At 38.1% G+C, this 26,590-nt stretch overlaps 1 protein-coding gene across 2 annotated transcripts in view; it reads left to right on the forward strand.

Moving 5' to 3' along the window:
- Window positions 1-670: 670 nt before the first annotated feature.
- GABRG1 (gamma-aminobutyric acid type A receptor subunit gamma1) overlaps window positions 671-26,590 on the forward strand; it is a 53,274-nt gene continuing 27,354 nt past the window's right edge. Inside the window, exons 1-3 of one of the 2 annotated variants that reach the window (XM_069012176.1) lie at window positions 671-762; window positions 16,725-16,873; window positions 24,318-24,385. In XM_069012176.1, coding sequence (XP_068868277.1) covers window positions 671-762; window positions 16,725-16,873; window positions 24,318-24,385 — 309 coding nt within the window. Of the gene's footprint in view, window positions 763-10,558; window positions 10,593-16,724; window positions 16,874-24,317; window positions 24,386-26,590 lie in introns of those variants that run through there. The other variant, XM_069012177.1, reaches the window with a different exon arrangement.

A 26,590-nucleotide genomic window follows, 5' to 3' on the forward strand; every position in this document is an offset into this window, starting at 1 on the left:
GCTGGAGGGGTGTGCTCCCTCTCCTGGGGACGAATGAGGGGCTGGCGGATGCCCCCTTCCCTGCGGCTGCGGCCGCCCTCCCCAAAATCTCGATCGTGCCGGACCTAGAGACGCGCAGTCTCCGCGGGTGCCCGTGCACATCCCCCGGCGCTTCTGCTCCTGGCTGCGGGTCTCCGCTTGGCAGGGCGGACCGGCTGCCTCTCGGAGAGCCGCCCTCTGAGTAGCTTCAAAAATAGAAAGATTTAAATATCTATGTGTAGCTTTAAACATACATTTAACGTTTTATATATTCTGCCTATTTATATGTATATGTATAGATCTACATATACATGGTCTATTTCATTTCCCTCTTTGGAGAAAAACACCAAATCAATGCCACCCTTTCTCCCAAGCATGTTTCCCTTCTAGTAAAGGAGGCTCCACCTCTGCTAGAGATTGATTCGCCCAGCAGTTTTTAGGATAATTTATGAAGCAACCTGATGAGCCTATTGGACGAGTTGCTCGGTCCTTGCAGAGTGGGTTTCTACCTGTTTGGGTGTTTTATTTTTTTTTACCCCTTCCCCTCCCCTCCTTCTGCCTGCCGTGTGCCGGGGGGTGGTGGGATTGGTAGGGTCGCTATTCGCCAGCCTCTCCGGAGAAAACTCGGGCAAGGGAGAGCGCCTTCACGCTCATGGATGCTTGGGGGGGGCCCGCGCCCCGCTGGATCCGCCGCCGCGGGGCCCGGCTGCTGCTGCTGCTGCTGACCGTGCGGCTGGGGAGCGGGTGAGTACGGCGGGGACCCCGCACCTGCTCCCGCCGGGATCCGGCTCCCCGCGAATCGCGCCCCAGGCTGAGCTGGGGGGCTCCGGGCGGGCTGGGGGCGGGGGCAGGGGCAGGGGAGGCGGCGTGTCGCGCCGCCAAACTTCAACCACAAAACGTGTCGGTGCTGCCGCTGTGGCTCCCGCGGGCGGCTGCGGCGGGAGCCAGCACCGGCAAAGTAAAACTTCTACCGCATCCCACTTGTTCGCTGGGCGGCTTGGTGAGTCCAGGCTCGGCTCGGTACTGGGAAAAGCGAGTCCTCCCCTGCCGGGGGCGGCCCGGCGCATCGAGCTCCCCGGCGCGGTGCCGCCCGTCCCCGCCGGCGGCTGCGGGGAGAGGGGGCAGGACCCGGCCGGTGGTGCGGGGCACCCATCGCGGCAGCGGGACCTGTGCCTCCCGCACGGCTCCGGCTCCTGCCGCTGCAGCGCTCGGGAGGGGGGTCGGGCTCACGCGTGGGATGGAGCAGGGCTGCTGCTCGAGTCCCAGAAGTTGGAAACGTGCGTTTTAAAGGAGGGTTAGAAAACTGAGCTGAAGGGCTCTGAAGAGGCAACAGTTTGATACAGTGGTGTACTTACGTTATTAGTACCCATAACAACGAAAAGCAATGTGATAATCCAACTCTATTAATAATGCAGAGCTAATGTGAACCATTCCACAGGTTACACTCATAAAAATCCCAAAGCAGCACTGAAAGGGTATTTGTTGCTTAGTGTGTCTGTCTTTTTAGTGAAAGACCAAATTATCATTCTAGAGGATATAAAAATATGTAGTGTAAAGACTGACAAAAAAAAAAAAAAAAAAGAAAGGGGAAAAATCGATTAAACATTTTTTTTAAAGTCTGTCATACTCTAGACCCCTTCTTCACACTGAATGATGATTTATCAGTCTGTGTGAGGTATGTTGATCTCATCACATTTCTCGTCTTCAGAAGGCTGCTGTGTTATCCTAGTCAGAAACAGCACTGATTATACTTTTCTTAACCTGTGTCTTTTAAAACCCTGATAAATCATGGAAGTATTTTTCAAAGGCATTGACGAAAATGATACCAGTGCAGCTGTGCATCTTCAGAATGTTTCTTAATGATCATAGTGTACCTCAGGTGTGAAAGAAATTATCAAGTGGTTTGAGAGAAAAGAATATGCATGCTAATGTACCAGTTCAAAGACTTAGCTACAAAGAAGGAGGACTAGCTAAAAAAATATTTTATTTTGCTTTGCTTGTCAAACTGTGGTTGGGATTATAAGACTAGGTGTAGCTTATTATGTATGCATATCATTAACATTACCATTTGTAAATAAGTCGATAAGAAGTCTTCAGTGAGAAAAAGAGGTAACTTACATGCCTTGTTTTGTTCTGTGTTCCAGGACATCTCAGATAAAAGTGAATATTTGGTATAAATATCCATGTATCTGAATCAACTATTTTCAGCCTTGACTCTTTTTCAGAGATTAAGTGGAAAAATGGTGTCTGAAAGATTTTTCCCTCCTCCTTTTTTTTTTTTTTTTTTTTGTTTTTTTTAAGTGACCTCAAATGGACATGTTTCGCAGAACATGATTCTCTGGTATGTACTGCATTGCAATTCATGGGTGTTTGCAGAGAGCTCAGGACCTCTGGTGCTCTTCAACAGTCTGCCACAAAGTAGGATGGAAATACTATTTTTCTGCTTCTTTGGATGCCTCTCTATAGTTTCAGCCCAAGACTTTCCTTGAAGTTCAAACTAAAACAAAGGAGTAATGCTTTTCTCAAGAATAGACCAGGCTGCACCAATTCTGCCTATTTTTCTAAAACTTGCTGGAGCCAATCTCCCTTTTCAACAGATACTTTTAAAAGGATGCAAGTTGCATCACTTTTAGTGTGCACTTATACAAAGTACTTTGTGCTGAGTATGAGTAAAGTTGCTTCAGCTGTAACAAATGGAGCTAAAGCCTAAGCAAGGGCACTCGAAGTTGAGCCCAACCAAGAGTTTATTCTTTTAAGGTACTGCCCCAAAAGCTGTTGCATGACATTACACCAAACTTCGTACAACAAAATGTGGGAACTCTGTCCCATAAAACAGTGTTTTACCTCCAGTTCTTCACCTTCAGCACTAACATATCAGAATGGCCAATACACTTGATATAATTTCATGGGTCAGTATTTTGAAGGGCTACTTCTGTCAATAGCAGATATCTCTTCTGTAGCAGAAATTGGGCTGTGAGCCTTTCTACAAGGTGTGTGCAGGGAAAGAGTACTTACCCAGCTGTCACTGCAGACCTAAATGTTCAGCAAGCCCATTATTCTTGTTGAATCCAAATAAACAGATAATTGATAGGCAGAGCATAAGAACTGACAATATAATTAATGTTATTTCCTTAGTTCCAACCATACAGGTGTACCATAACTGTAACATTTCTTCTAATTTATACTTCTTTGAATGGTATGTGCTGGTCAGCATGCCTGAAACTGTACTGTAAGCTTAACTTAATTTTGGCCATATCTTCCCTGTAGTTTTGTAATCTGATGTTTTAAATGCAATTATAAATGCTCTGTTGAAATGCAGCTGTCAGCAGGTACAAATGTCAACTAATATTTTTCTTTTCCATTTCAAAGTATCTGTTAGGAAAATACATAATATGGCCTATGTTTTCTTCTTGTATAAATTCCTGGATCAGAGTTACGCCTGTCATAACAACGTTGGTTTCTTAGTGCTTGATAATAGTGATTTACTGTTTCATTTGAACATTTGTGATGTTTATTCATTATTATCCTCACTCTTATGTGCATTGTTCATGATGTGACAGCAAAGAGCTTGTTATTCAGCAGTCCCAGTGGTTTAAAATACAGTTTATTTTATTAAAAGTTTTTTAATATTTTCTTTTGTTAGTATAAAGTTTAAAGAGATACAAGTATTGAGAAATACTTATATTCTTTGCACATAATTTTCTTACAGTGGTTTCAAGGAAACCTTCAAACTATGTCAATCTGTTAAAAAAAAGGTTCTCAGCAAATTGAACCAAATTTTCATTTACTTTTAACTTTCTGTTTGTTAAATATGCCTGATGCTAAAAAAGCACCTTCACTACAAATTCAAGCCTTTTTGAGCTGGACAGAAAAGGTTACAGGTGGGCTCTTGTTGACCTTGTTCAACTTCTTTTTCTGAATACGTAAGTCTGTCTACAGAGTAGATTACAAGGGGACTGGGGGAATAGGTGTTTTTTCTTTGAAGTTCTAGAGGAATTGTATTGATCTGAGTCAAATAGAACAGCTAGTAGGTAGGACCACTTAAATGGACTAGGTATATGTGCTGTTTGAAAGTGAGTTGCTTTGGTTTGGGCTATCATATATATAAACTAAAAGAGTCATGTGTGTTGAATTCACAGAAAGCCAGAAGTGAGCAGCTCAAACCCCATTTTTGTAGTACCATTTATTATAGAAGAGTAACAGCACTTTTTGAATTACCTGCATAACTCTTTCTTGCAGTGCATCCTAAACTGATCATGTGCTTGAGTGAAATAATGATATCATAACTTATTTGGTAAAGAGCAGCAGAGAAGAGTACTAATTATATATGACTGTAACACACTGACAGGAACCTTTCGAAGGCTGGTGGATGACAATGACACTAACTTTTATTTCTTAACAATTTCTCTGAATAGGAATAATTTGTACAGAGTAATTCAGATGCAATTGAATTAATCTGAAGATGACACAGAAGTCCTGATTTTGCATTTTTACACATGGAAACATTTCTTAAGACTGAAAATAGTGTGGTGAGTTCAGTGGTCTTACAGGCCTGTGTAAAAACTTGATTCTATATATAAACTTAAATGGTAAATCATGGAGAAACACTGAACTACTAGAGGTAACTGGAGAGACTAGGAAGGTCATCAGGAGTTCATCAGAACAGAACTTACTTCAAAGAAGAGGGCAGTTTCAGTGATATGGATGCGATGGAAAGAAATTGTTTCTAAAATATGCTTTAATTTGGGATATTCCAATCAGTAGGATCTGTTGAGATAATCCAGACTTATATAAGAATATGTAAGAGGCTAAACAAAACTGGAGAATTTACCCTGGCTTCTCTATCAGGTTTGCTCCTTCAGTTTAACTAAGTCCCTGCATACAGACTTGATGAGGAGGAATGCGTTGAATTATTACACAGTATTTTTAGTCTGAGGTTTCTCTGGCTTCCAGCCAGTGGATCTCCTATTTTCTTCTTCTAGCAGAAAAAGCCTGTTTTTTTTCCCAGTGTAACCTGCTACAACTGGCTCGGCCACTGGATCCCATGTTCATCTCTCTGTGGGGAAATCCAGGTCTTGATTGATACTTCTAGTTGTGCACAGTAGCCTCAAGGTGTGTCTATGGAAGGAATGGCTGGAGCTGATCTTCAAGAACAAAGTGTGGTCTACATGCATCTGCTCTTCAGCAAGGAAACCAGTCATCAAACTCTTCCTTGTTCTGACTGCCTCTGCCAAGTTTTGCCCTGACAAGAACTCAGCATCTCAAGCGAATCCTGAAAATTCTTAAAAGAATCAGAATTTTGGTCAGAAAACATCCTGGTGCCTTTCTCTTTCCGGCCTAGTCTTTCATAATATGTTGTAGAAACCTCCTGACCTGTGAGTGACAGGAAGCTCCAGTGTGGTTAAATTCCAAGCAGTTGTTGCAGGATGAATATCTAATCCAAAATGAAAGTTCTATACAAATGTGTCACAATTGGAGACACTCTAGAGTGGAAATTTCCACTGAATTGGATTTACCCATGCTACAGTCACACAAACTATTCTTCGAAGCATATCCCTGGTGTATGTAGTTTAAGAGACAACTTGATAGCTGCTTACATTTTCCTCTCAGATAAGTAAACTGAGAAACTTGCGTTTCTTCAGAAAATGTTTAATTATTTGCTTAACCACTTTTAAACCCTTTCCATTTTTTTCTCTGAAGAAGAGATACACACAGAATATTGCTTCACTACTACTTCATACTGCTCAGAGACTCTCTCACAGGATTAGCTTCAATACTGTTCAGGTGTAACTCATGGGGTATTTTTTGCTTTCTGCATTGGTCCTCAAATCCTTTTCTGTGTCACTGCATTCATCTCTGGTGAGGTATGAATGGCTAATTCTGTGTTTCTAAATTTATATGCATCAATTTTTCTTAGTTTTCAGGAAGGCAGACAGACATACTGGATAGGAAAAATCTGAGGTAGAATAAGATACATCCCCTTTGGATTAAATTATTTGATGTCTCAAATAGATTGTTAGGCCTTTCCTTTAATACAGTTTTCTTCTTGTTTAAGGCAGTGTACCATGAGGGATTAAGTATTATTATTATTATTATTAATGTAGTATTATTGCCCAATTTTTCTTTCTGAATAAAGTTTAACTGGATAGAATTTATATTAGTAAAAAATTATAGCATCAAGTGTTCATTTAGGTGGTTAACTGTCAATGTAAGTCATGACAATTTCTTTATTTAATTGTCCAGTGTTAAATTTGCATGACAGAATAAATTATGTAGATGTTTTTAGAAATAAAGTGTCCTTAGTGTTTTCTCTGGAGGAGAACTGTTTTTAATCTCATCACCATACAGCCACTGGATATGTATTGGGTTGTATGAAACCTCCTGCAGGTGAGCTATGGACATCTACCTTAGGTTCTTGCACTGCCAGGGAGGGCCATGCAGCTGATGGCCTATGGGTTGTGTCCAGCAGGGGACAACTCTGACTGCCATGAAGTTTAGTCATCATCTAACAAGAGGTGTTATTCTCCCACTTTAAAGGTATGTGTTACATTTAATACACAACAAATTACATCAGGGAAGACATAATTTTGCTCATAGAGAGAGACATCAATCTTTTGATTACATGGTTTAGGTATTTCCATTAGATCTTACACAGTATATTCACTTTTTTATGCAATCATTCGCTAACTTAATTGACCTTTGGATTAGTCCATAATTGCTTAATTACACTGAAGTTTCAGTAGAACTTATTGTCACTGTATTTCTCTTGGGGACATGTTGTCATTGCTGAGTTATTGCAGTTGTATGGCTTTTTCTGTGATTTCAGGCCAGATTTACCTATATGCCACAATCACAGTGTGAAATTCACTGCAAGTCTCTGGTTCTGTTGCTGCTTCAGTCCATACATATTTCTTTGGCTCCTGTAGGAGGATGATGGTACCTGCTCACATGTGTAGCAGAATTTGGAACTATTTTAAACAAGCTTGTTTTTGTGAAGGGTTGTAGAAGATTTCTTGTCACCTGAAGATTTTGCAGGAAATATGTGATTAATTGTGTTAGAACAAATGTTCATATGGATATGTTGAAATACCATCGGCTTAAATGACTGAAAATGCCTTATAAAGGAGTGCTCATTTGATATATCCGTTGAGATGCTGGTGATATTTTAAGGTAGAAAGGTGACTTTGCAATTTGGTGATTTTTACAGTTAGTGTGGGATGGCATTTAATTAAGTTTACTGCTTTTTATTGAGGTTATAGTTCTCAGCATTCATTTATCATAGATTTGTTTTTAAGTCTAGTTTCACTATGGAAAGTATATCTTGGATCAAGGCACTTAGTCCATCAGCAGTATATCTGTTCATTTTGAACTTGATGACACTTAACCTTTCATCAGTCAAGTGTAGACAGTGGTGTACTGATGTGCACATGGATTTATGTGTGGCTGTCTTTGCGTGATGATGAGTCTGAAACTCCCAGGAGATCTGGTACTGCCATGGTTAGTACATGTTTCACGTATCTGGAGAGGTTATCAACACTGTGTCCTTCCTTAGCAGTTTATTTAATACCATTTGTCCCTCTTCAGTTATGTTTACTGAGGTTCTGTAATTTGCTTTGGTTATCCTCTTACCTTCTGTTCAAGTCTTCATTTGTTTCCTGCTGTTTGGTCTCGATGAACAGTGGACTATGGCTGTTTACATTTTAATTATTTGATAGCATGGTATGGCCAAAACCCACAAAGAAGTTACAACTTAGCAACAGAGAAAATAAGATTGCACCTCAAATCCTGTGTTCAGTTCTGGGCCCCTCATTACGAGAAAAACATTGAGGTGCTGGAGTGTGTTCAAAGAAGGACAAACAAAGCTGGTGAAGGGTCTAGAGGTTAAGTCCTATGAGGAGCAGCTGAGTGAGCTCGGGTGTTTAGCCTGGAGAAAAGGAGGCTCAGGGGTGACCTTATCACTCTCTACAACTGCCTGAAAGGGGATTGTAAAGGTGGGGGTCGACCTCTTCTCTCAGGAAGCTGGAGACAGGACAAGAGGACATGGCCTCAAACTGTGGCAGGGGAGGTTCAGGTTAGACATCAGGATGAATTTGTTCCTAGAAAGGGTTGTGAAGCATTGGAAGGGGCTGCGCAGGGAGGTGGTGGAGTCACCATCCCTGGAGGTGTTCAAGAAACAGCTCTGTGACACTTGGTGCCATGGTCTAGTTGACAAGGTGGTGACCAAAGGTTGGACTCGATGATCTCAGATGTCTTTTCCAAAGTAAATGATTCTGTGATTCTATAAACATGTTCTGCAATTTTGTAATGAGGAAGTGAAATAATTGCTGCAAGGAAAGAGAAGTGAGAGGTGTATCCTATTTCCTCCTTTGTCTGGGGTGCAACAAGAACTGCTCAAAGCATCAGAAATAACGATATTAGCATAATTTTTCTTGAAGACAGGTTTTTTTCCCTCCTGAAATACTGTTTTTTTACCAAGATTCATATATCTGCTGTTCAGAGAGAGCAGGAGAGGTTGCAGTAATGGGTTGACAGGAACATTATAAAATTCATCAAGGATGAGTGCTGAAGTCCTGCACCTGAGTGGCAAGTACCCCTCAGCAGGACTGGAGCTAGTGGCTGGGGAGCAGCTCTTCCAAAAGGACCTGGAGAGCATGGCACCTTGGCAGCAGTGAGGGCCAGCAGCCTCCTGGGCTGTGGGATCAGGTACAGATTCAGGAAGTTGAGGAAAGTGATTGCCTCCCTCTGCTGAACACTTGTGAAACCGCATGTAGATACTGCATCCAGTTCGGGGTTTAAACTGGAGGGAGCTCAGTAGATGGCTACCAAGCTGGTCAAGGAGGACCACCTGCCCTAGGAGGCAAGGGCTGATCTGACTGGAGAAAAGATGACTTTTGGGGGATCCAGCATCAGTCCCCAGCACCAGTCCCCAGCACTTAGAGGGAGGTGATCAAGAAAACAGAGGTAGGCATGTCCTAGTGGTGGATGGTAAGAGAATGAGAAACAATGGTGATGAATTTTGACAGGGAAATCTCAACTAGATATACAGAAAAAAATCACTAGGAAGATAATTAAACAGCGTAACAAGTTGTCCAGTGAGGTTTTGGGATGTCTGTCCATGGAATTTTTAATCCAGCTGGATAAGGCAAGCACCCTGGTCTGAACTCGGTATCGGCCCTTCTTTGACTAGAAGTAAACTTCCCAAGATCCCTTCTAAATTTTGTGTGGAAACGGATAATTTCTCTGGAGAATTGCAGAAATCAACTTGTATTTTTTGTTTTGTTTTGTTACTTGTGCAAAGTCCTTGCTCTCTATTGTAGTACAAAAAAGGGCATTGTAGAAACAGGTAGTTGTCTCCATCAGGTCTACAAAACGGAAGAATATTTTTGCCATGACATATGGAGGTAAAGAGATGGTCAAAGTAAGACTGCTATGCTAATCAAGCTGAGTATGTTTGAGAATCCAGCAGCTCTGAAGTGGTGCAGAGAATCAGCTGTACTTGGCTAGACACATATGAGAAAAATTGTCAATTGATTTCTGGACTGCAGCTTGATAGGAGTAGAGGCAGCAGTTTATACTGGTCTGACCATATCAGTGTTTGGATGAGCTTTCAAGGAGAGAAGATAAACTTTGTATTATGTGAGAAGACTGATGGATAAAGAGTATCTGCAATGCTTTGAGTCTATGATATTTTTGTGAGATCTGTAGAACCTGTTTGAATTAATAACATTTGACCAGTGTAATTTCAAACAGTATGCAGCATTATGTGAAAATTGACTTGGAGAAGAACAATTTGTGTGGATCTCAGAACAAAATTGTTCTTCTGGAAGATAGCTTTAATAATACCTGTTGTTCTTAATGTTAAAAATCCACATTTCTATAAATATTCTAATATATACAGCCAGACAAATATGAAAAAAGACAAAGCACAAGGCAATATGTGTATGCAGAAGAAGAATCAACCTAACAGTATGTGGTAGGTGTACTGGAAAAAAGATACAGGGAATAAGTAAAACATACTTCAGTGGGAGAGGGAAATACATTTTGACACACAAAAGAATGTGCCCAAGTCTGGCAAGGCAGAGGGGGTGGGAAATTGATGAAAACATTAGAGATGGAATGGAAAGGGGGGGAAAAAAGATTCTTGTCAAGAGAATGTCTAAACCAGTTTAGGAAAGATGAAGAAGAAGGAATACAACAGCAGTGACTCTATATCCCACAGGATTAAGAGGAGTAAGTAATGCTTTTTGGAGACATTTTCAGTAGCTGTATTTTTTTGCCTGCAGTTACATTTATTTTTCCAGAAATTTTCTGCGACACATAAAACATATCAGTGAAGATGCTGATGAGGAAATGAGAAAGAGAGTTCACTTCCACAGAAATGTAATAGAACTGATGAGTATGAAGTCAACCATCAAATCTGAAAGATAAATCTTGAGAGATGTTTGAACCATTCACTACTGAAAGCTAGCAGTGATAGTGAGCTTTCAAGAAAGTCTTACGTAGAAAAATGGAATTGACTTCTATTTCAGCAGTCATGACTATGTGGTCCTGCTTATTTTTGCTACTAGAAAGTAGTATTTGCATACATTCAGGAGTCCAAATAATTTCTCAGCTTCTAAGGATATTACAAGTTTGTCTGAGGTCCATGTTTTATCTTAAGAAGATTCAAGAAAATGCAAATGTGTAATTTAAATTGCTGACACGAGAGCGATTACTCATTCCTTCCATGTTGAAGTTGCATTTTTATCCCTATTTAAGGAATTTAGCTCTGTTTCAGGCATTTCTTAAATTTACCATCCTGCTAGAGTTGAGTCATCTGTACCTGGTCCTATGCCTTGGTCATTCACATGACACATGTCTAAGTACTTACATTTTTATCTTCTGAATTAGAATTATCACCAACCTCTGTACAAATGTCTGTCTCTGGACACTGGGGTGTCGATGACCATATTTAGGTTTTCAGTAGTGCTTTAGGTCTTTTTTCATGTGTGGATTTGGCTAGGTCAGATGAGCTCTGACACCTCATAGATGGGGCCATGAAATATACTTCTTTACCACACACAAGCATATGATGCTTGGTGTTCTAGAGCAAGCTAGTGTCTGGTTAGATGATCTGTTGGAAAACTTCCCTGGGAACCTTATCTGTTTTGACTGATTTTTTATGAAGGCCAGTCTGGTTAAATGCACTATTTTGACAAACCTGTGAAGCTGTATTGAACATTACCAATTTTTCTGAAAGTTGAGAGAAATAGTTTGGTTTGGTATTTTTTTTTTTCTTTTTTTTTAAGTAATGGAAAATAAAGGTTAAATTGTATTATATTTAGACAAAGGACACTGGAGCACAGCCAGTGAATAACTGTCTTACTGTCTTACTGCATGTTTCATCATTTAGGTATGCGTCACTGTGTCACTGCCCTACCCCTGTATTGGTAAAACTCTTGAAGAAACTGAAGATTCTCAGCTAAATGAAGTAACACAACTAGTCTTACTGTTTTCATTCACATATATAAGGCAACAAGGAAAAAAGTGTATTCGTTTTAGCTCTTTCAGCATAGAAATGATCTGAAACACTGACTTTCCTCCTTATTTGTTTATTAAATAATCACCAGAGTATTCCTTGTATGGAAGGATCACTATCTCCAAATAGACAGTGCAGATTGTCTAAACCTTAAGGATACCAAGGGCTTGATTGAGTTGCTTCTGCACAGACTTGAAGCATCAGCAGAGATAACTCAGGTTCCCTGACAAGTCTCTACTTTTCCAGAGGTTTACAGGTTCCCCATAAATCAACCCAGCTTGGAAGACTGGATATCCCTTTGCATGTTGAATGGGAATAGGAACCTAGGAATTAGCCTTGTTTAAATACTCCCACTTAATGCTATACATGTACTTCTATGTGTAGTACTTTGACATGCATGATGTAAATAGCAGTCAGAACACTTTCACTATATTAATTTTTTTTCCAGTTCATTACATAATTTGACAGATGCTAATTGCAACTCAAATCTCACCTGACCAATTTTTCTCATATTTAAAGGCGAACAAAACCCTGTCATATTAATGTCTGAAGATGAGCATGTTGCCTGATGTTGAAAAGACTTATTTAGTCCTTAGTCACTTGTGCCCAGGAATTTATTAGTCATGGTTATGTCTCCAATTAGTTGAAGGACAGAGAGCATAATGGGGGAACTTTTTGCCTAATTGCTGTTAGCTGTGTGCATGCAGCTTACTGTTGAGTTTATGAAGCTAGCTGAAGTGTACAACAACAAGCGTCTAAAGAAGTGAGGTCTCTTTCTTATTTATAAAATCATTAAAATCAGAATTAGCACCTGCAGTAATAAAGTAGCACTGTGCCATGGAACAGAAATGTTCTAATGCTTGATGATGTATTTTTGTTCTAAATCATAGTCTCTCCAGACATTCTGAAAAATGTGAACCTTGCTGGAACAAATATATTTTACAGTAAATGGAGAGAGGATCAAGTGTTATGTTCTGTGTATAGTAAAATAACCTTTAGATGAACTTGGAAGGGAAAGGAATTCCTCTTTAATTAAGTTTGCCTTTCTTCCTGGGGTTGTGAAAGAGACGGGAAAGTGCTACCATTAAAGTGGAAGTGGAGTTAATTGACATTAATCTTCATAGGTTTCTTAGATTTATTTTAATGGCAAAGAAGTAAAAAGGTCCTCAGCCCAAGTTAACTGTTGTTAAATAATTGAATGGCATGCCTGAATTTAACATTCTGTTTTCTCGTTTGGAATGAAGTTTTCTGCCTTCTGTCTTTCCCTCTATCCCATTCCAAACCCTGGAGAAAATGCTGGAAATACACAGGAACTTGGTAAAAGATAAACAGTTTTGACCCATCTTGTTTTCTAAAGTGAGTGTTTCTTTATAGAACATGGTCTAGCAAGCTCAGTTAAATCCTGATCACCATCTCAACTGATCCTGATGGCTGTGTACATCTGAAGGAATTTCTATCTTTAAAACAGACTAATTAAAATCTGTTTAGCATGAAAAATACTGGTAATTCATATTCCTAGAAGTGAATATGTACACTGTGCCTGTCCTGTTGCCTCCACATGACTAGCTGCTCTTTTGAGGGAGCTTTTTGCAGCTCCTCCAAAAACAACTGGATTGAAAATTCAAGTTGGCAGATGGTGTGCTCTGCTTCACTGGAGTGCATTCAAAAGATTTCCTATATATTCTGGTCACTTCCTTCTTCCATCCAGCATAATTCCTTTTTACCACAATCTGGTTGCTGTACATCAGTGGCTGTAGTTTAGGAATCAAAACTGTACAACTGGGTGCCATCAGCATTTCAGAAAACCATTATTACACACTTGGTGATCTTGGGCACATTTTAAAGAAGAATTAAAAAGATGGTATTCTGGTAGTGAGATGGGTTAATCTCAGTCAGTCACCTCTGAAAAGGCTGGCAAGATAGGAATAGGAAGAGTAAGAATAGCTGTGTTCACCATGTAGAACAGCAATAATTCAGGTCTTCCACATTGGGTTATATTATTATCTGATTCATGTTGGTTTCTTTGCTGGTTTAGCAAATGGGTTAGTCACAAGTTCTTGTAAACCTTGTGTACTAGTATAGAAGTCAATTGTATTTCTTTTCTAGTGGTTGGCACTTTTTTCAGTGTACAGTATTTCCTAGATAAAATCAAATAGTTCCATGTAAATCATCAGAAATGTGCATTTTAAACCAAGACTTGTCAGACACTAAGTAAAGAAATGTTGCCCCTAATGAAAGTATCTTCCTAAATTGATTTATTTACTAGTGTCTGGAAAATCGCTCAGATGTTGGGATGGAATTTTTCCCTCTCCCCCTGGAATTGCATTAATAGCTTTCTGTAAGCTGTCATTGTATACCTATTTGTAGTTCAGAGTTTTAAAATTGGAGGAGGACCAGAGGTGCTCCAGTTAAATAAGACCAGAAGTCAGAAAATGAAAATTGAAAATTTGAAACGAGTTTGTATTTGCATTTTTTTTTCTTGTTAATTTCAAGTTTTTTAAATATAGTAAATCGTAGAAAAGCGGCAAGTGGAGCTCAGAGAAGTTTTGCAGCTTCCATTTTTGGATGTCTGCAAAACCCAACTTGACCAAGCCATGAGCAACCTGCTGTGACCTCAGAGCAAGCCCTGATTTGAGCAGGAGGCTGGACTAGAGAGACCTCTCATGATCTCTTTCCCACGTGATTTGTCCTGTGAATCTATAAATAAATTAAGGACTCTTTGAAATGTCAAGATATTCAAGTGACTGTGAGTTGAGGTGTTGTGGCTGTAACTCCTATTGGGTTTAGGTGATGATGGCATGACCTCTTGTACTTTCCATTTTGGCTAAATCTTTGCTCTTCTTAAAAGAATTGTGGATAAAACATTAAAGCAGAACATTATAGTGTCACAATCACTTCAAATTCTCTGCAAATAACTGGGCTGATCCAGAGTCAGGTGCCCTGTATCTGCAAGGAGGTCTCAATTTCACTGTACTGTCTGCTGTTTATGGGATGGAAGACACAAAGAAGAAGGTCAGTTTTGTGGTGGTTATGTCTCTTTCCTTAGATAGCTATTAATAAATTAACTTTTAACTCCTCATCATCTTAATGCCTCTGGGAAAGGCTGGGATCGCCTGTGTGCTCGGAGCAGCTGTAAGCTAATTTATAAAGTAATTAGATGCCAAAAAGTGCAAGCAGACCATAAATAGATATATGAGAAAAAAAGTTGTGCGGCAACAAAACATGAAAGAGATGGCAATAGGTAGCTTTAAGGGAAAAAGAGTGTACATTTACAAAACTTAGCTTCCTAGTTTTAGTGCTCCCATTAGTGGGATCCTGCTAATGGGAAACGTTAAATATTTAATATCTGACATTTCTCTAATGTCTATGTAGTGCAGTAAAGATTAAGGATTTTATGATGCATTTCAATTTAAAAGAATGAAAGAGCTTTTCAGGCTAATGTTATGGGGAAGCTGTCAGTGAGCCTTGTATTTAGACTGCATATTACTTTCAGCTATAATAGACTCTTTCAACTTGTTTGCAGCAAGCTAGGTATGAAAGCCCTGATATCCTAACAGTGCCTTTTGTTCAGCCTCTGGGAACCTATTGAGCTGTGGCAAGGTTTCTGTTGCGCTTCCCAAATTAAGCAGGCATGCCAAAACCACTGAGGAATTTCCACGGCCATGACAGTTTTGATTTTCAGTGAGACTTGCTAGTGTTATCCAAGAGGTGATGCAAGGCCTTGGTATTACAGACTGGTTTGAGGCTTTCCCACAAAGGACTGCAATAAGAGCCAGGCATGCTTTCTCTTACTCTGTCCTTTCCTGAATTTTTCTGTCCTTTCTTCATATGGAACATACTGGTGGTCTTCTTTCCTGTAGTAAACTTGCTGGAAAATTCCACCCTTACTTCTGAGGGCAGCATATGTCTGTGTAATCTAGAAGCCCTTAAATCCTTTTTTTAATAATAAAGCAGTAACATTTTTAGTTTTGGTATACAACGTGAATTGGCACAAGGATGGTAATTTAATTCCTTTCTTTTACTGGAATATTGCACTTGTGTTAACATTGGATCTGATTTATAGGGGCTGCATATTTTCTGTAATTGCTAGCCAGTGCCCATTTGTGGAGATAGGTTGTGTGACTTAGTTATTGCTATCAGTCTGATGCACTTTGCTTGACCTCAGGCCCATAGAACTTCCTTGAAATAAATGGAATGAGTAATATAGATTGCAGTTTTTAGCACTGGAGGAATACTGAAGTCCATACTCATTTGATTGAAATGGAAAGAACACTACTTCCAGGCATTCTTTGACCTTTTGGTGATATCTGAGTGAATTTGCAGATGCAACCAAGGTATTGCAATTTTTTTTAATGATCTAGTGATTCACTATCTATTGCTGCTTATCTAATTAAAAGATAGATAATAAATGAATGTGTAATTAATTTTGTTGTGTATTTTTTTCTTGATAAAATATTAGATAGTTAACAAATGGTCTTAAAATGGTGTACCATTCCTTTCATTAACTATACCGTGTATACATACAGATACATAATTGACATATATCTGCAGCTTACTGCTTCTGCTAATGTTTAGTTGTAGCACATGGATGTAATGTTTGTTTGCTGGCTTAAAATGTGAATGGAGTTTAATAAGTGTACAAGTCTTATTTTTTTATATCATAGTTAGAACAGAGGCTGCTAGGAGGGGGATTCTGTTGATACTCTTTCAAGTGGCATACAATAGGTATGCTATTGTGAAGATTAAGCATATCTTAGAAATAGTAGTACCATCATTTGAAAAATAAATGTGTGTAGGGAAAAACTTTGGAGTTACACTTTTGTTTTACAACAGGAAAAGGCTGACAGTAAGATGATGCCTGCTGCTGCTTTTATGGGTTTGACTCACGGCTTGAGTTTTTCTGTATAGGTGATGTGTAAATGCCTCTATTAACACATTTATTAGCTTACACTCTCCACCACCATAAAATAAAATGTTGGTGTGTATATATATATATATATATATATTATAAATAAGGGCCTGCTTCTTTCTTTTGGCACCAGAAAAGTGCATTTGGGTGTTCACAAAGTACTCTAAACAGTTTTCAATTTTTTATCTCTTTCTTCTCCAACTTATGTGTATTCAGTTTCACTGTGTCATGTGTTTTTCTAATCTTGGTGGTTTGTTTTTTTTTAATCACATCACATAGAGCTGATAAAGCAGATGATGAGGATGATGAAGATCTAATGGTGAATAAGACATGGGTCCTTGCCCCAAAGATACATGGTGGCGATGTAACTCACATACTGGACTCCTTGCTTCAAGGATATGACAATAAGCTTCGGCCAGATATTGGGGGTAAGCTCTTAAAAGGATTCAGTGTAATAGCAAAAGTTAACTAGAGATGTTGTGCATTTTGTGAAAGATGAGAAAACTCTGCTTATTGCAATATTTCAAACTCAATATAGCAAGCTAAATGTAAGAGCAATAAAATGCAGTGGTTTTCTGGAACTAGTAAAAATAATGTTCTATGCAAGATTAGACTTCATGTTCTACTTACAATCTTTTTTTTTCTTATGGAAAGTATTGGTTTTGGGGGACAGTGAGCAATCTATAATAAGTCACTAAAAGGCAATTATAATTTGTTTTTTTTAACAAAGATCTTCTGACAGAAAGAATTGTAGATGTAAACCAGCCATGGTCATTTCAAAAATTCATCTTAAGTCTGTAGGAATTCATTAAAGAATTATTCCTGGAGGTTTTATTTTTACTGTAGGAAATGCATTGTGTCTGTTTTGAGAAAATGGAACTCAACTCAGTTGTCTTCTTTCCTTAGCTAAGATTTTGAAAAAAAAATTTAGGAGTCTAAAAATAGAACTTAGGACCCATCTTTTCTGGTGAAATATAGGAAGAAAAACTGCATTGCTATAGATCAAACTTTGCAGCTAGTAGAAAGGCAGTTTTGTCTTTCAATAGTCAAAGCATCAATTTGCATATAACTATTGAATGTAAATATTTGGAAGAATCTTGTTTTGAAAACATGAATACATGAAACCTTGCCAGCTCCTGTCTACCAGTTGCATGCAGGGTCAAATAAGGAAAACAATGTATTTTCTCTGAGTTTATTTCCTGAAATGTGAAGGAAGAGGTGGAGGACATAAGTATTTGTTACGTACCTGGTATTCCCTGTCAAAGGAATGCCATGTGAATCTGAAAGTTACTTATATGATAAATAATACAACAATCTAGGCCTGTTTCATTTATGTAGGGGAAGAGAAAGATGTGATCTCAAACTGTGCATTTTCTTTTGAAAGTTCTGAAAAATTGTTCTCTTTCCCAAACTTCTTAGTTCTGTTTTATTTTTGACTGTTATCCTGAAGATACTGAAAGGCAATAATTCTCTCCCTGTCATAATATGGTCACATGTGAATCTCATAAAGTTTGGTTTAAGTCTTTTTCTTCATGTTCATTTAATTGAATTACTAAAACATTTAGACAACATGAAAAGTCCTCCAGCATGATTTTCCTTAAATTCTCAATGTGTGACAATTGTATAGGAAAACAACTCTGTCTTTTTGTGAGTAACTCAATGTACAGCTTTTTGGATTCAAAATATCAGTTCCCAAAAGAAGACACTTAGTTTTAGTCTCTCTCACATAGTTCTAGTCTCTCTCTCTCTCCTCAACAGTTCTGTACCAATTCTGGGGCCTGCCTCCATCCACTATACTAGAACATAAAGTTCATGAGTAATCAGCCAGAGTAATGAATAAAGGAAACATTTGGGAGTATTCACTTGGTTTTGAGGAGAAAAAAATGTTAAGTACGATTTTGCCACAAGGAAGAAATTTTGGACAACATAAGCTGAAATTTCTGACTTTAGGTGAAGGCACTGGATTCTGTCCAGTTGTTTGGGAACTGCAGCAGATATCTGACAGAAAAACAAAATCAGACTAATCTTAATCTGCTTCAAATATGCAGAAAAAATCTGGTGTCAGATCCCTTTCTTCAGAGTCAGGTCTTGTACAACAAGGTTATTGAACTGGAATTCTCTTTACCTTTCAAACCATTAGTATCCCACAGAACATTCTTATGATTGAATTACAAAGCTCATTTAAAACAGCAACATTTTTTTTTTTTTGAACTTGGACTTTTTCAGTTTGAATCCCAGAGCAGAATTTTGTGTTTTCTTCCTGGTGTTGACACAGAATTTCACCATCTCAGAGTGAGATAAGGGTTTCATTGTTAAATGTGCAGTCAGTTGAGGGAGATACTAAAGGAGAGCCAAATGAAAATTGAAGTTTTGGAGAAAATACTGAAATTTAGTAGGGGAAAACCAGTCTTTCATTTTCTGTTTGTCTCATTCAAATATCCATGAGTTGTATTAATTTCTTAGCTGCTACCCTTTGCCATGTTTATTAACCTTGCTAGTCTTTAATTCAATTTATGTAGTAGGCTTGTGGTGTTTGGAGTATAAGGGTTCTAACATTCTGCTCTCAGTATGAAATAATAGTAGTTATCAGACAAAGTCTCCTGTCTGTGGTATAAATACCTTTAATTACAGATACGACCTTGGAGTGTTGATATACTAATAAAGCAGTATTATTCTCACTGTAACATTACCTTTTGGCTGCATGATTTTATAACCACACTGTTTTAGGTTCAGTCCTGCATCAATGTAGCTATTATTTTTGAACTTTCCTTTTTAAAGGAAAGAATTCTGGCTGCTCATTGTTCCATCTCTCTCATCTTAGGGACAGTGATACATTAATATTATCCTATCAATGTACAGATCATTTTTTTCCAGTAGTGATATATGTATGGGTGAAACACAACTGATCTATCTGAAAATACGATTAAAAAGAGGAAAAAATCATCACATATCTACAACTTTAGTGGGTGTGTTCAAGCAGCGGTTTAAGACAAGTCATCATTGATGGAAATTTTAAGAATGGTGGTAATTTAGGGATGATTGCTCATGGACGTAGAAAAATTGGATACCTAGAGAAATTCGGATAGTTGTTCTTGTCCTATAAGCAGGGCATGGGTAAATAATTACAGTTCTCAAGTGCACTGATGTGAATGTTCTAAGAGATATAAAGGATACATGGAAAATACTGGGCTTTCGAATAGAAGTGCTAATTCTCAGACAATAAAAGGTGTTAGGGAGGTATTCTGTTGAACAGGTGCTCTTAGTGTAACATTGATGGAAGTATGATATAGGCAGAAAAGTAACAAGCTCAAACTGATGTTTAACGAGTTTCATATTTTTATGTATTTTTAATGTATTTGTAACTTTGTAGACTGTTAATACATAGTTACAATTTCAAGTACTTTTCCTGACCTCTCCCATAGTTTAACAAACTCTTAGTAGTACATTCCTGAAATTCTGTTCAGTCTTGCCTTTAGTCTAGCAAGGACACTTTGTTTTGCACCTTACATTGTAGACAAAATAAAGTGTAGAACTAAAAGGTTGGGGGGGGGGTCCAGTGGGGCAGAACCTGGGGGAAGTTACCTAGCCAACTGCTCTTCTAACTGGACAATATTTGTGAGACATATTAGTTAATAACCTTATAAAAATTGTAGAAATACTGTATCACATGTGCATATCGCCATATTGTGCACCTCGAAAGCTTTTGATTAAAGGCTTGCTTTTACATTATCATTTTAACACTGGAAAGGTTTTGAGTTTTATTCAAGGCAACAAAACAAGCAGGAAAATATCAAGTAAAGGTAGCGAGAGATGCATTCTGAGTTTAAGAATATTTTCCAAGAATTAAAGAAAATCAAAATACAAGAGCAAGATGTAGAAACACATATTCAGGGAAGGATAAAGGTATTGGATGTGTGCATTGCATAGAGAATGATGGAAATAATAAAAGTGGTGGGTAGGATTATTTGCTGAAGATGGATTTCTTTTAAATAAAAGGGCAAAAATTGTGGAGAACAGGGCTCTGCTTTCATCAAAATCACTTTGAAAAAATTCTTCAGAGGTTACCTGGAAGCCTGCTGCAGACACTTGAAGTTGAATTTTCAATATAAGTAGCCATGTAAGTAATAATCTTAGATAGCTGGTTGTGAGAATTGTATTATTCCATTAAAAGCTATTACAAATTGAAGGTCTCTGTTATTTCTGAATGTGGTAGTCACCTAATTTCTTTGTTGAATAACTGCTTTATCACCAAAAGGGGATGCTTCTTTAGGCAAGTAATGAGGAGTTCTAGAAAATATGCTTAAAGAAAATTAGCCTGGATGAAATTACAAAAGTGGTCTCAGTTAAAGAGCATAATAAGTAATAATTAAAAACAGAGGTGATGTGACTTAGGCCTTCATTAGAAAATGAGGGAATTGTGGTAAACTGTGGGGACTGGTTAGTGAATTTAGATGTACTACCATGCTCTTGGTTAATATATTGAAGTAATGGATTGGAGTAATGAAAATGGAGCAGTATTAGGCAATAAAAAGTGCAATGTTCTGCAATTTTACAATAATGATAATTATTTCTGTCAGGAGATAGGTGTTTATAGAATGAGAATAGCTGATCAGAAGAGCTCTTAAGTGTACCAAGAAGAGATACTTCAAATACCAAAAGCTGAAAATTGTACCTGCAAAAATATAGACTAAAAACCAGGCCCTTTGGATGGCAGGGGCAATTACTAAAATAATTTGTCAATTGTTGAGGTTGATTTTTATCACTACGATATGTCTTATCAGGAATAAACATTTTTCAAAATTTTTAGAACTAGAAGATGTTTAGTCTAGTGGAAAGAGGGTGTCAAAGCAGGAAATTAGAAAGTGAGAATAATTCTCTAGATTGGGTTTACCAAACAGGTTCCCTGTGTGCTTCAGCTACATTAGAAGCTGATGAACTGTCTCTTGTGGTCAGCTGCTCCTTTGTGCTCTTCTTTCTCTCTCTCCTTCCCTCCCTCTTGAATATGAACTCTGTTATCCTCTCACCTTCTTGCTTTACTCTAGCCTGGGTCATACTGTCCTTCAGTGCAAACATTTAAAGTGTTCAAGCCCTTTCTCCCCTTGTTTAGATCACTGCTGTTCTGCGCTTCATGCAGGATGTGTTTAACAGTCTTCTTCCTACTTGTAGTGTTTTCAGGGCTGATACCAAATTTTAAAGTAAAATAAGAAGCAGTCACGGTAGGAAAATCTTCTCAAACCATCTTTCACTATTAGCTCTTTGTGAAGAGCAAATGAACAATACTAATTTTATGGATGTCAAATTAGTATCAAGAAGGTATTTTCCTCCAGAATTTGTCATTTTCATGAACTCTTATCACTTCTAGTTCAAGAACTCAAGAAGTATTAATTGATTCTTCTAATTCAGAAGTACTTTTCTCCATACCGTACAGGTAACAAAATAGCTTCTTCCTGCCCTCTTGAATTGGGTTTCTTTCTCTGGATCATTTACGTCAATTAAAATAATTTCAACAGAGGCAAAATTTTGAACTGTTCTCTGGCTCTTAATACCTCTAATAATCTTACTCAGAGCAGCATGGAAAAGGCAAAATGAACTATGTGGCTCACCACAGGAGAGCCCTGGTGGCAGGTGAAGCACTGTGTGATGCAAGTTGGAATTTCTTAAAATTGACACAGCCCCCATTAAAAACTGTGTCACTGACAGAGCTCAAAATCTAGTTGTCAATAAGGAATGTCAGTGGCTGAGATGTCTATAGTATGGTCTCATAGGAAAGTTTTGATCAAGAATAATGGTATTTTGAATGATTTCAGCAATTCATTTTTGTAGTAAAGCTGGCAGATGACACAAACACTGATGGAAAGGAAGTGGCTACATCTGCAGAGTAATCAGCTCCTTCAGTATAACTGGAATTGAGAAGGGAAAAAAAGGAGGTGGAGAGGGAAGAAGCCTGTGAGTTGTATTTCAAGGTGAGAGATGCTTCATAATGAAGTATTCAACATTACTTGAGGAATAAGACAAGATATGCTTTGATCCATCTCCTGGTGTTCTGGTCTAGCAGTGGGGCTGCTGTTACAAAAATAAATAGGATTGAAAATTAAAGGAAGAGGATATCTGTTTGCAGAATGCGATGTATGTTAAAAGGATTACATTGTACATGAATATATACACACATTATAAAGTTTTTTTTGTTCTGGTATTTCAGTCTGTGTTTATGAGTTCTTGTGCTGTCTCCCTTCCTTTATGAGCTCTGCAGAAACTGGGAACATTTGCAGCTCAGAATAAAAGAATAACAGAATTACAGATTATTATGAGTTGGAAGGGACCCATAAGGATCATCGCAGGAAGTACTTATTTTTTCTCCAAGGAAATAAATCGGTTTCCAGAATCTTTTTAAACTTTCTGTGAAGCATGCTGGGGACAGGATGGTGACCAAGTGACTCTGTGCTCTGTGGTCATAGAGAAAATCCTTTGTGCAGCCTCACTAGTGTTCTTTCTGTGAGGCTTAGGTTCACATCATTAACCAGATTTGGAATCAGGGAGAATTTCCTCCCAGGTAAGCTTGGCAGGGAGAACATACCTTGGGATATTTAGGAAATGTATCTTGCCTGTCATTGTAGCTGGCAAGGATGTCAGTGATACCATCTTTCTTTCTGTATGTCTGTTCAAGTTTTAAGAAATTTGAAAAATCTTCTTACTTAACATTTTAGGTTTGTTCTTGAACACTTGGACAACCTCTGAAGTTTTTCTGTATAAAAAAATTAAATCTAATGACCCAGGGTCCATCTCCTATGAAATCAAAATGCTTTTTTGTTTGTACCTTCCCCCTTTTTTATCTTCAGATTGAAAGAGATGCTTATTTTATTGTGCCGTATCATAAAAGGACCAGCAGAGCTCCATTATTATTATCCCACTTCACTCCATTGGGTACTAGGACATAACATCCTCTTGTGTCCACATTCTGGTTCTTCAGTACAAACTAGAAGAAAATTCTTGGTAAATTGATGAAATTAAAATGCATCCTCACCTCTTTGATTTGTGCCTTTTTTTTCTGTATAAACCAGTTAGGAGGAAAAAACTGAACTATCAGAGCCTCCTGTACTTGAGGTGGGCCTTTCATGGAAACTCTTAGACTTTGTGTCCTTCTGTAAATGCACAAAGTAGAGAGTATATTCTGTAAGGGAATATATTTTTAAAAGTTTTTGGTCTTTTGTCTGCACAGTGAGAGTGCTTTCCCTGTTTTTAAAGAAAAGTAAGTTTGGTAATGTTTAACTTTTAAATGACTTTCATTGAGGAGCTTTCAGTTTGGTGTTTGAACCAGTGTATTAATCAAGCTGGTGAAGGAACATTAGTAATCCCTTGGTGTGCTATAGCTTCATGAACTGAAGAAACCTGTGGTGAAAAGTTATTTTGTATTTGTTACACATTCTCAGTAGAAATTGATAGAAGGCACTTCACATTGATTCATTACAGCTGATCAAACACATCTGTCCCAAACCTCATGGTTTGTTGTATGAAAAAACTTTCCAAACGTTTTTCTGTTTAGGATTGTATTTTTATGTTGGAAGACAGTTTTTGGGGTTTTTTGTTTTATTTTTCTTCCTTTACCTTTTTTATCTAACATTTGTTCAAAAAGCGCAGGTGGAGATTGTGTTATGAACTAAGAAATTCAATTTGATAATTCTGAAAATTCATATGAAATAAGAGAGCCAAGTCATATATGATCCTCCACAAAATGAACAAACCAGAAATCTAATTATTCTGAATCAAATAAAAGAATATCAGATATGCTGTTGTTTTAGTTAAATAAATTATATTGCACTAACAATGCACAGAATTAATTAAATACGTAATTATTATGGTTACTGTTTTGTTTAGTGAGAACTACGGTAATTGAAACAGATGTCTATGTTAACAGCATCGGTCCAGTTGACCCAATCAATATGGTAAGTTCTGATTATTGACAGAAAACATCATCTGCATGTTGCTATGGATTAATATTATGAAATAATTCTAATCTCAATTAAATAAGTTTCTTTATTTCTTATTGTGTATTCTTATGCTGTTGGATATGATTGTGGTTATTGCAAAGGTACGTTTAGTCTCTCTGTTTGAAATTGTTGTAAAAATACATTCTTTCTTTTAAAAAAATGGGACCACACAGAATACATTGCATCAGGTTCTTGTTTTAGTTTGTGTTGAATATTTCCACAATGTTTGCATATACCTGGTTTATCTCTGGCCTGGTTTGATTTCCTGGAGCTACTCTTCAGAGCCTAAGAAAAATAACAATTGACACAGAAGTTGTGAACAAAATTATTTTCAGTGAAGTGATCCATTGTTTGATTGGTTTTTCTTCAAATTCATAGAAAGAAAAATTTGAAATTAACTCTTTTATCTTCCTTTTTCCATTTAGTCTTCTGTGTCCTTTTCAGTGTGTGTGTATACGTGGCTGGTTTCTTAGAAGTTGAACAATGCATCTCACCTGGTTTCTGGTAGACCTGTTGAGCTCTCACCTATCTGTTTAGTACCAACACTGAAGTAACAGCACTTATGAGGAAGTTGAGTGTGCGGTATTTTCATAGTTCTCTTAGGTCGTGCATTGTATGAGATGGTGGTGTTGGAGGCTTTATAAAGGCCTTTTGGCATGACTTCTGCCCAGGACCAAGATGGGGACTTGCCCTCAGGTTATTTTGAGTTTATGTCCTTTAACAAAGGTAAACTCCTTTTACCTCCCTACAAAATTGCTGACAGTGTTGAATTTGCATGGCAGAGAAGAGTTTTGTTCAGAGGCTGGAGTATGCCAGTGCAGGGGGCTTCTGAGCATTTTCTGAGAGTGCAGTAATTCTCAATTATTGTTGAGGATCTTGTGGTTTAGATGTATGTCATCATGTGTGGGTGGGGAATAGTGACTTCTGGTAATGGGAAGCCAAGCAAGAAAAACCAGTGGTACTTAGATACTGTGGATAAAGAGGGAGATCTGTGGCAAAGGATATTCATTCTAGCATAGTGATCGAAAAAACTTGGGGTTGTCATTACCTGGGTCTGTGGCACGGAAGTCCATGTCTCAGGCCAGGACTGTATGTAATGAAGTGCGTGATAGAGCATAAGAGCGATGGAGTGGGGAAAATTTTCCAGCTTGCATGTCCGGTGTAAATGGTGTCTTTGTTTTTTTCTGTCTCCCTTTTGTGGTATTTCTCATTTGGTTCTCTCTGTCCAATCATCTTCTGAAGGAACTTAACTGTGGAAGCAAACTGTGAGGATGTGTAAGGAGGATCTAGCAAGTGGTAGAGACTTCTTTTTCCAGTAACCTATGTAAGCTCTTCAGCCTGTGGCCAGTAGGTATTGCACACACTGGAACTGAACATGAGAAATGCTTACAGATTCAGTTTTCTAGTTGTAAAGAGCCAGGACATGTCTGGCTTTGCAGAATAACCCTGCCCCATCTCCCATGCCCTCCTCTTGTCTCTGCAGCCACTGGGCAGTCTTCCAGTTACGGTTCAGCTGTGAACCGTGACCTCTCCTGTGCCCACAGCTGCCTTCTCCTTACTCAGCCCAGAGCTGGGAGTATCAGCCATGGAACTGTTTCATGTCAGTTATTTAGAGGTCTCTCCACATCTGCTAGAGCTGTGCTCAGGCTGGGCAGTGATGTCCTTGCCATGCTGCTAGTAAAAGCCAGTCATACTGGCTTATATTCCAAGGTAAGGATTGGCATCCTACTGAAAAGGTTTATTACTTCACTAGAGAGAGGGATCATATTATTTAATAATGTATATTAACTAGATGTTTCTCTCCAAACTTCTGACTTCTCTTAAAAGAAAAGATAATGAAGCATGCCACCAAAGGGTAATAAGGTAAATGTTACTAAGGTATAGAACTTTAAAAACTATTCTAGTCTTTTTAAAAATGGACAGAAAACTACTTAGCAATTTAAATTACAGTCTAAAACCACTGTGGCCTTCATAAAAGGCCAATTGCTTTCACTGGCCTTGGACTTCAAGAACATGGCTTGTATGAGCATCTGACATCAGCACAGAGATCAAACATTTGTAAAAATAGTAAAACCATATATCTGAAAATAATTTGATTAGAGTTTCAAAAAAAAAGTTTTTGTTCTGGGAAACAATGTTCTCAGCAAAATAAATAGTAAC

This window comes from Aphelocoma coerulescens, chromosome 4, assembly GCF_041296385.1.
Source record: "Aphelocoma coerulescens isolate FSJ_1873_10779 chromosome 4, UR_Acoe_1.0, whole genome shotgun sequence".
Taxonomy (NCBI): Eukaryota; Metazoa; Chordata; class Aves; order Passeriformes; family Corvidae; genus Aphelocoma; species Aphelocoma coerulescens.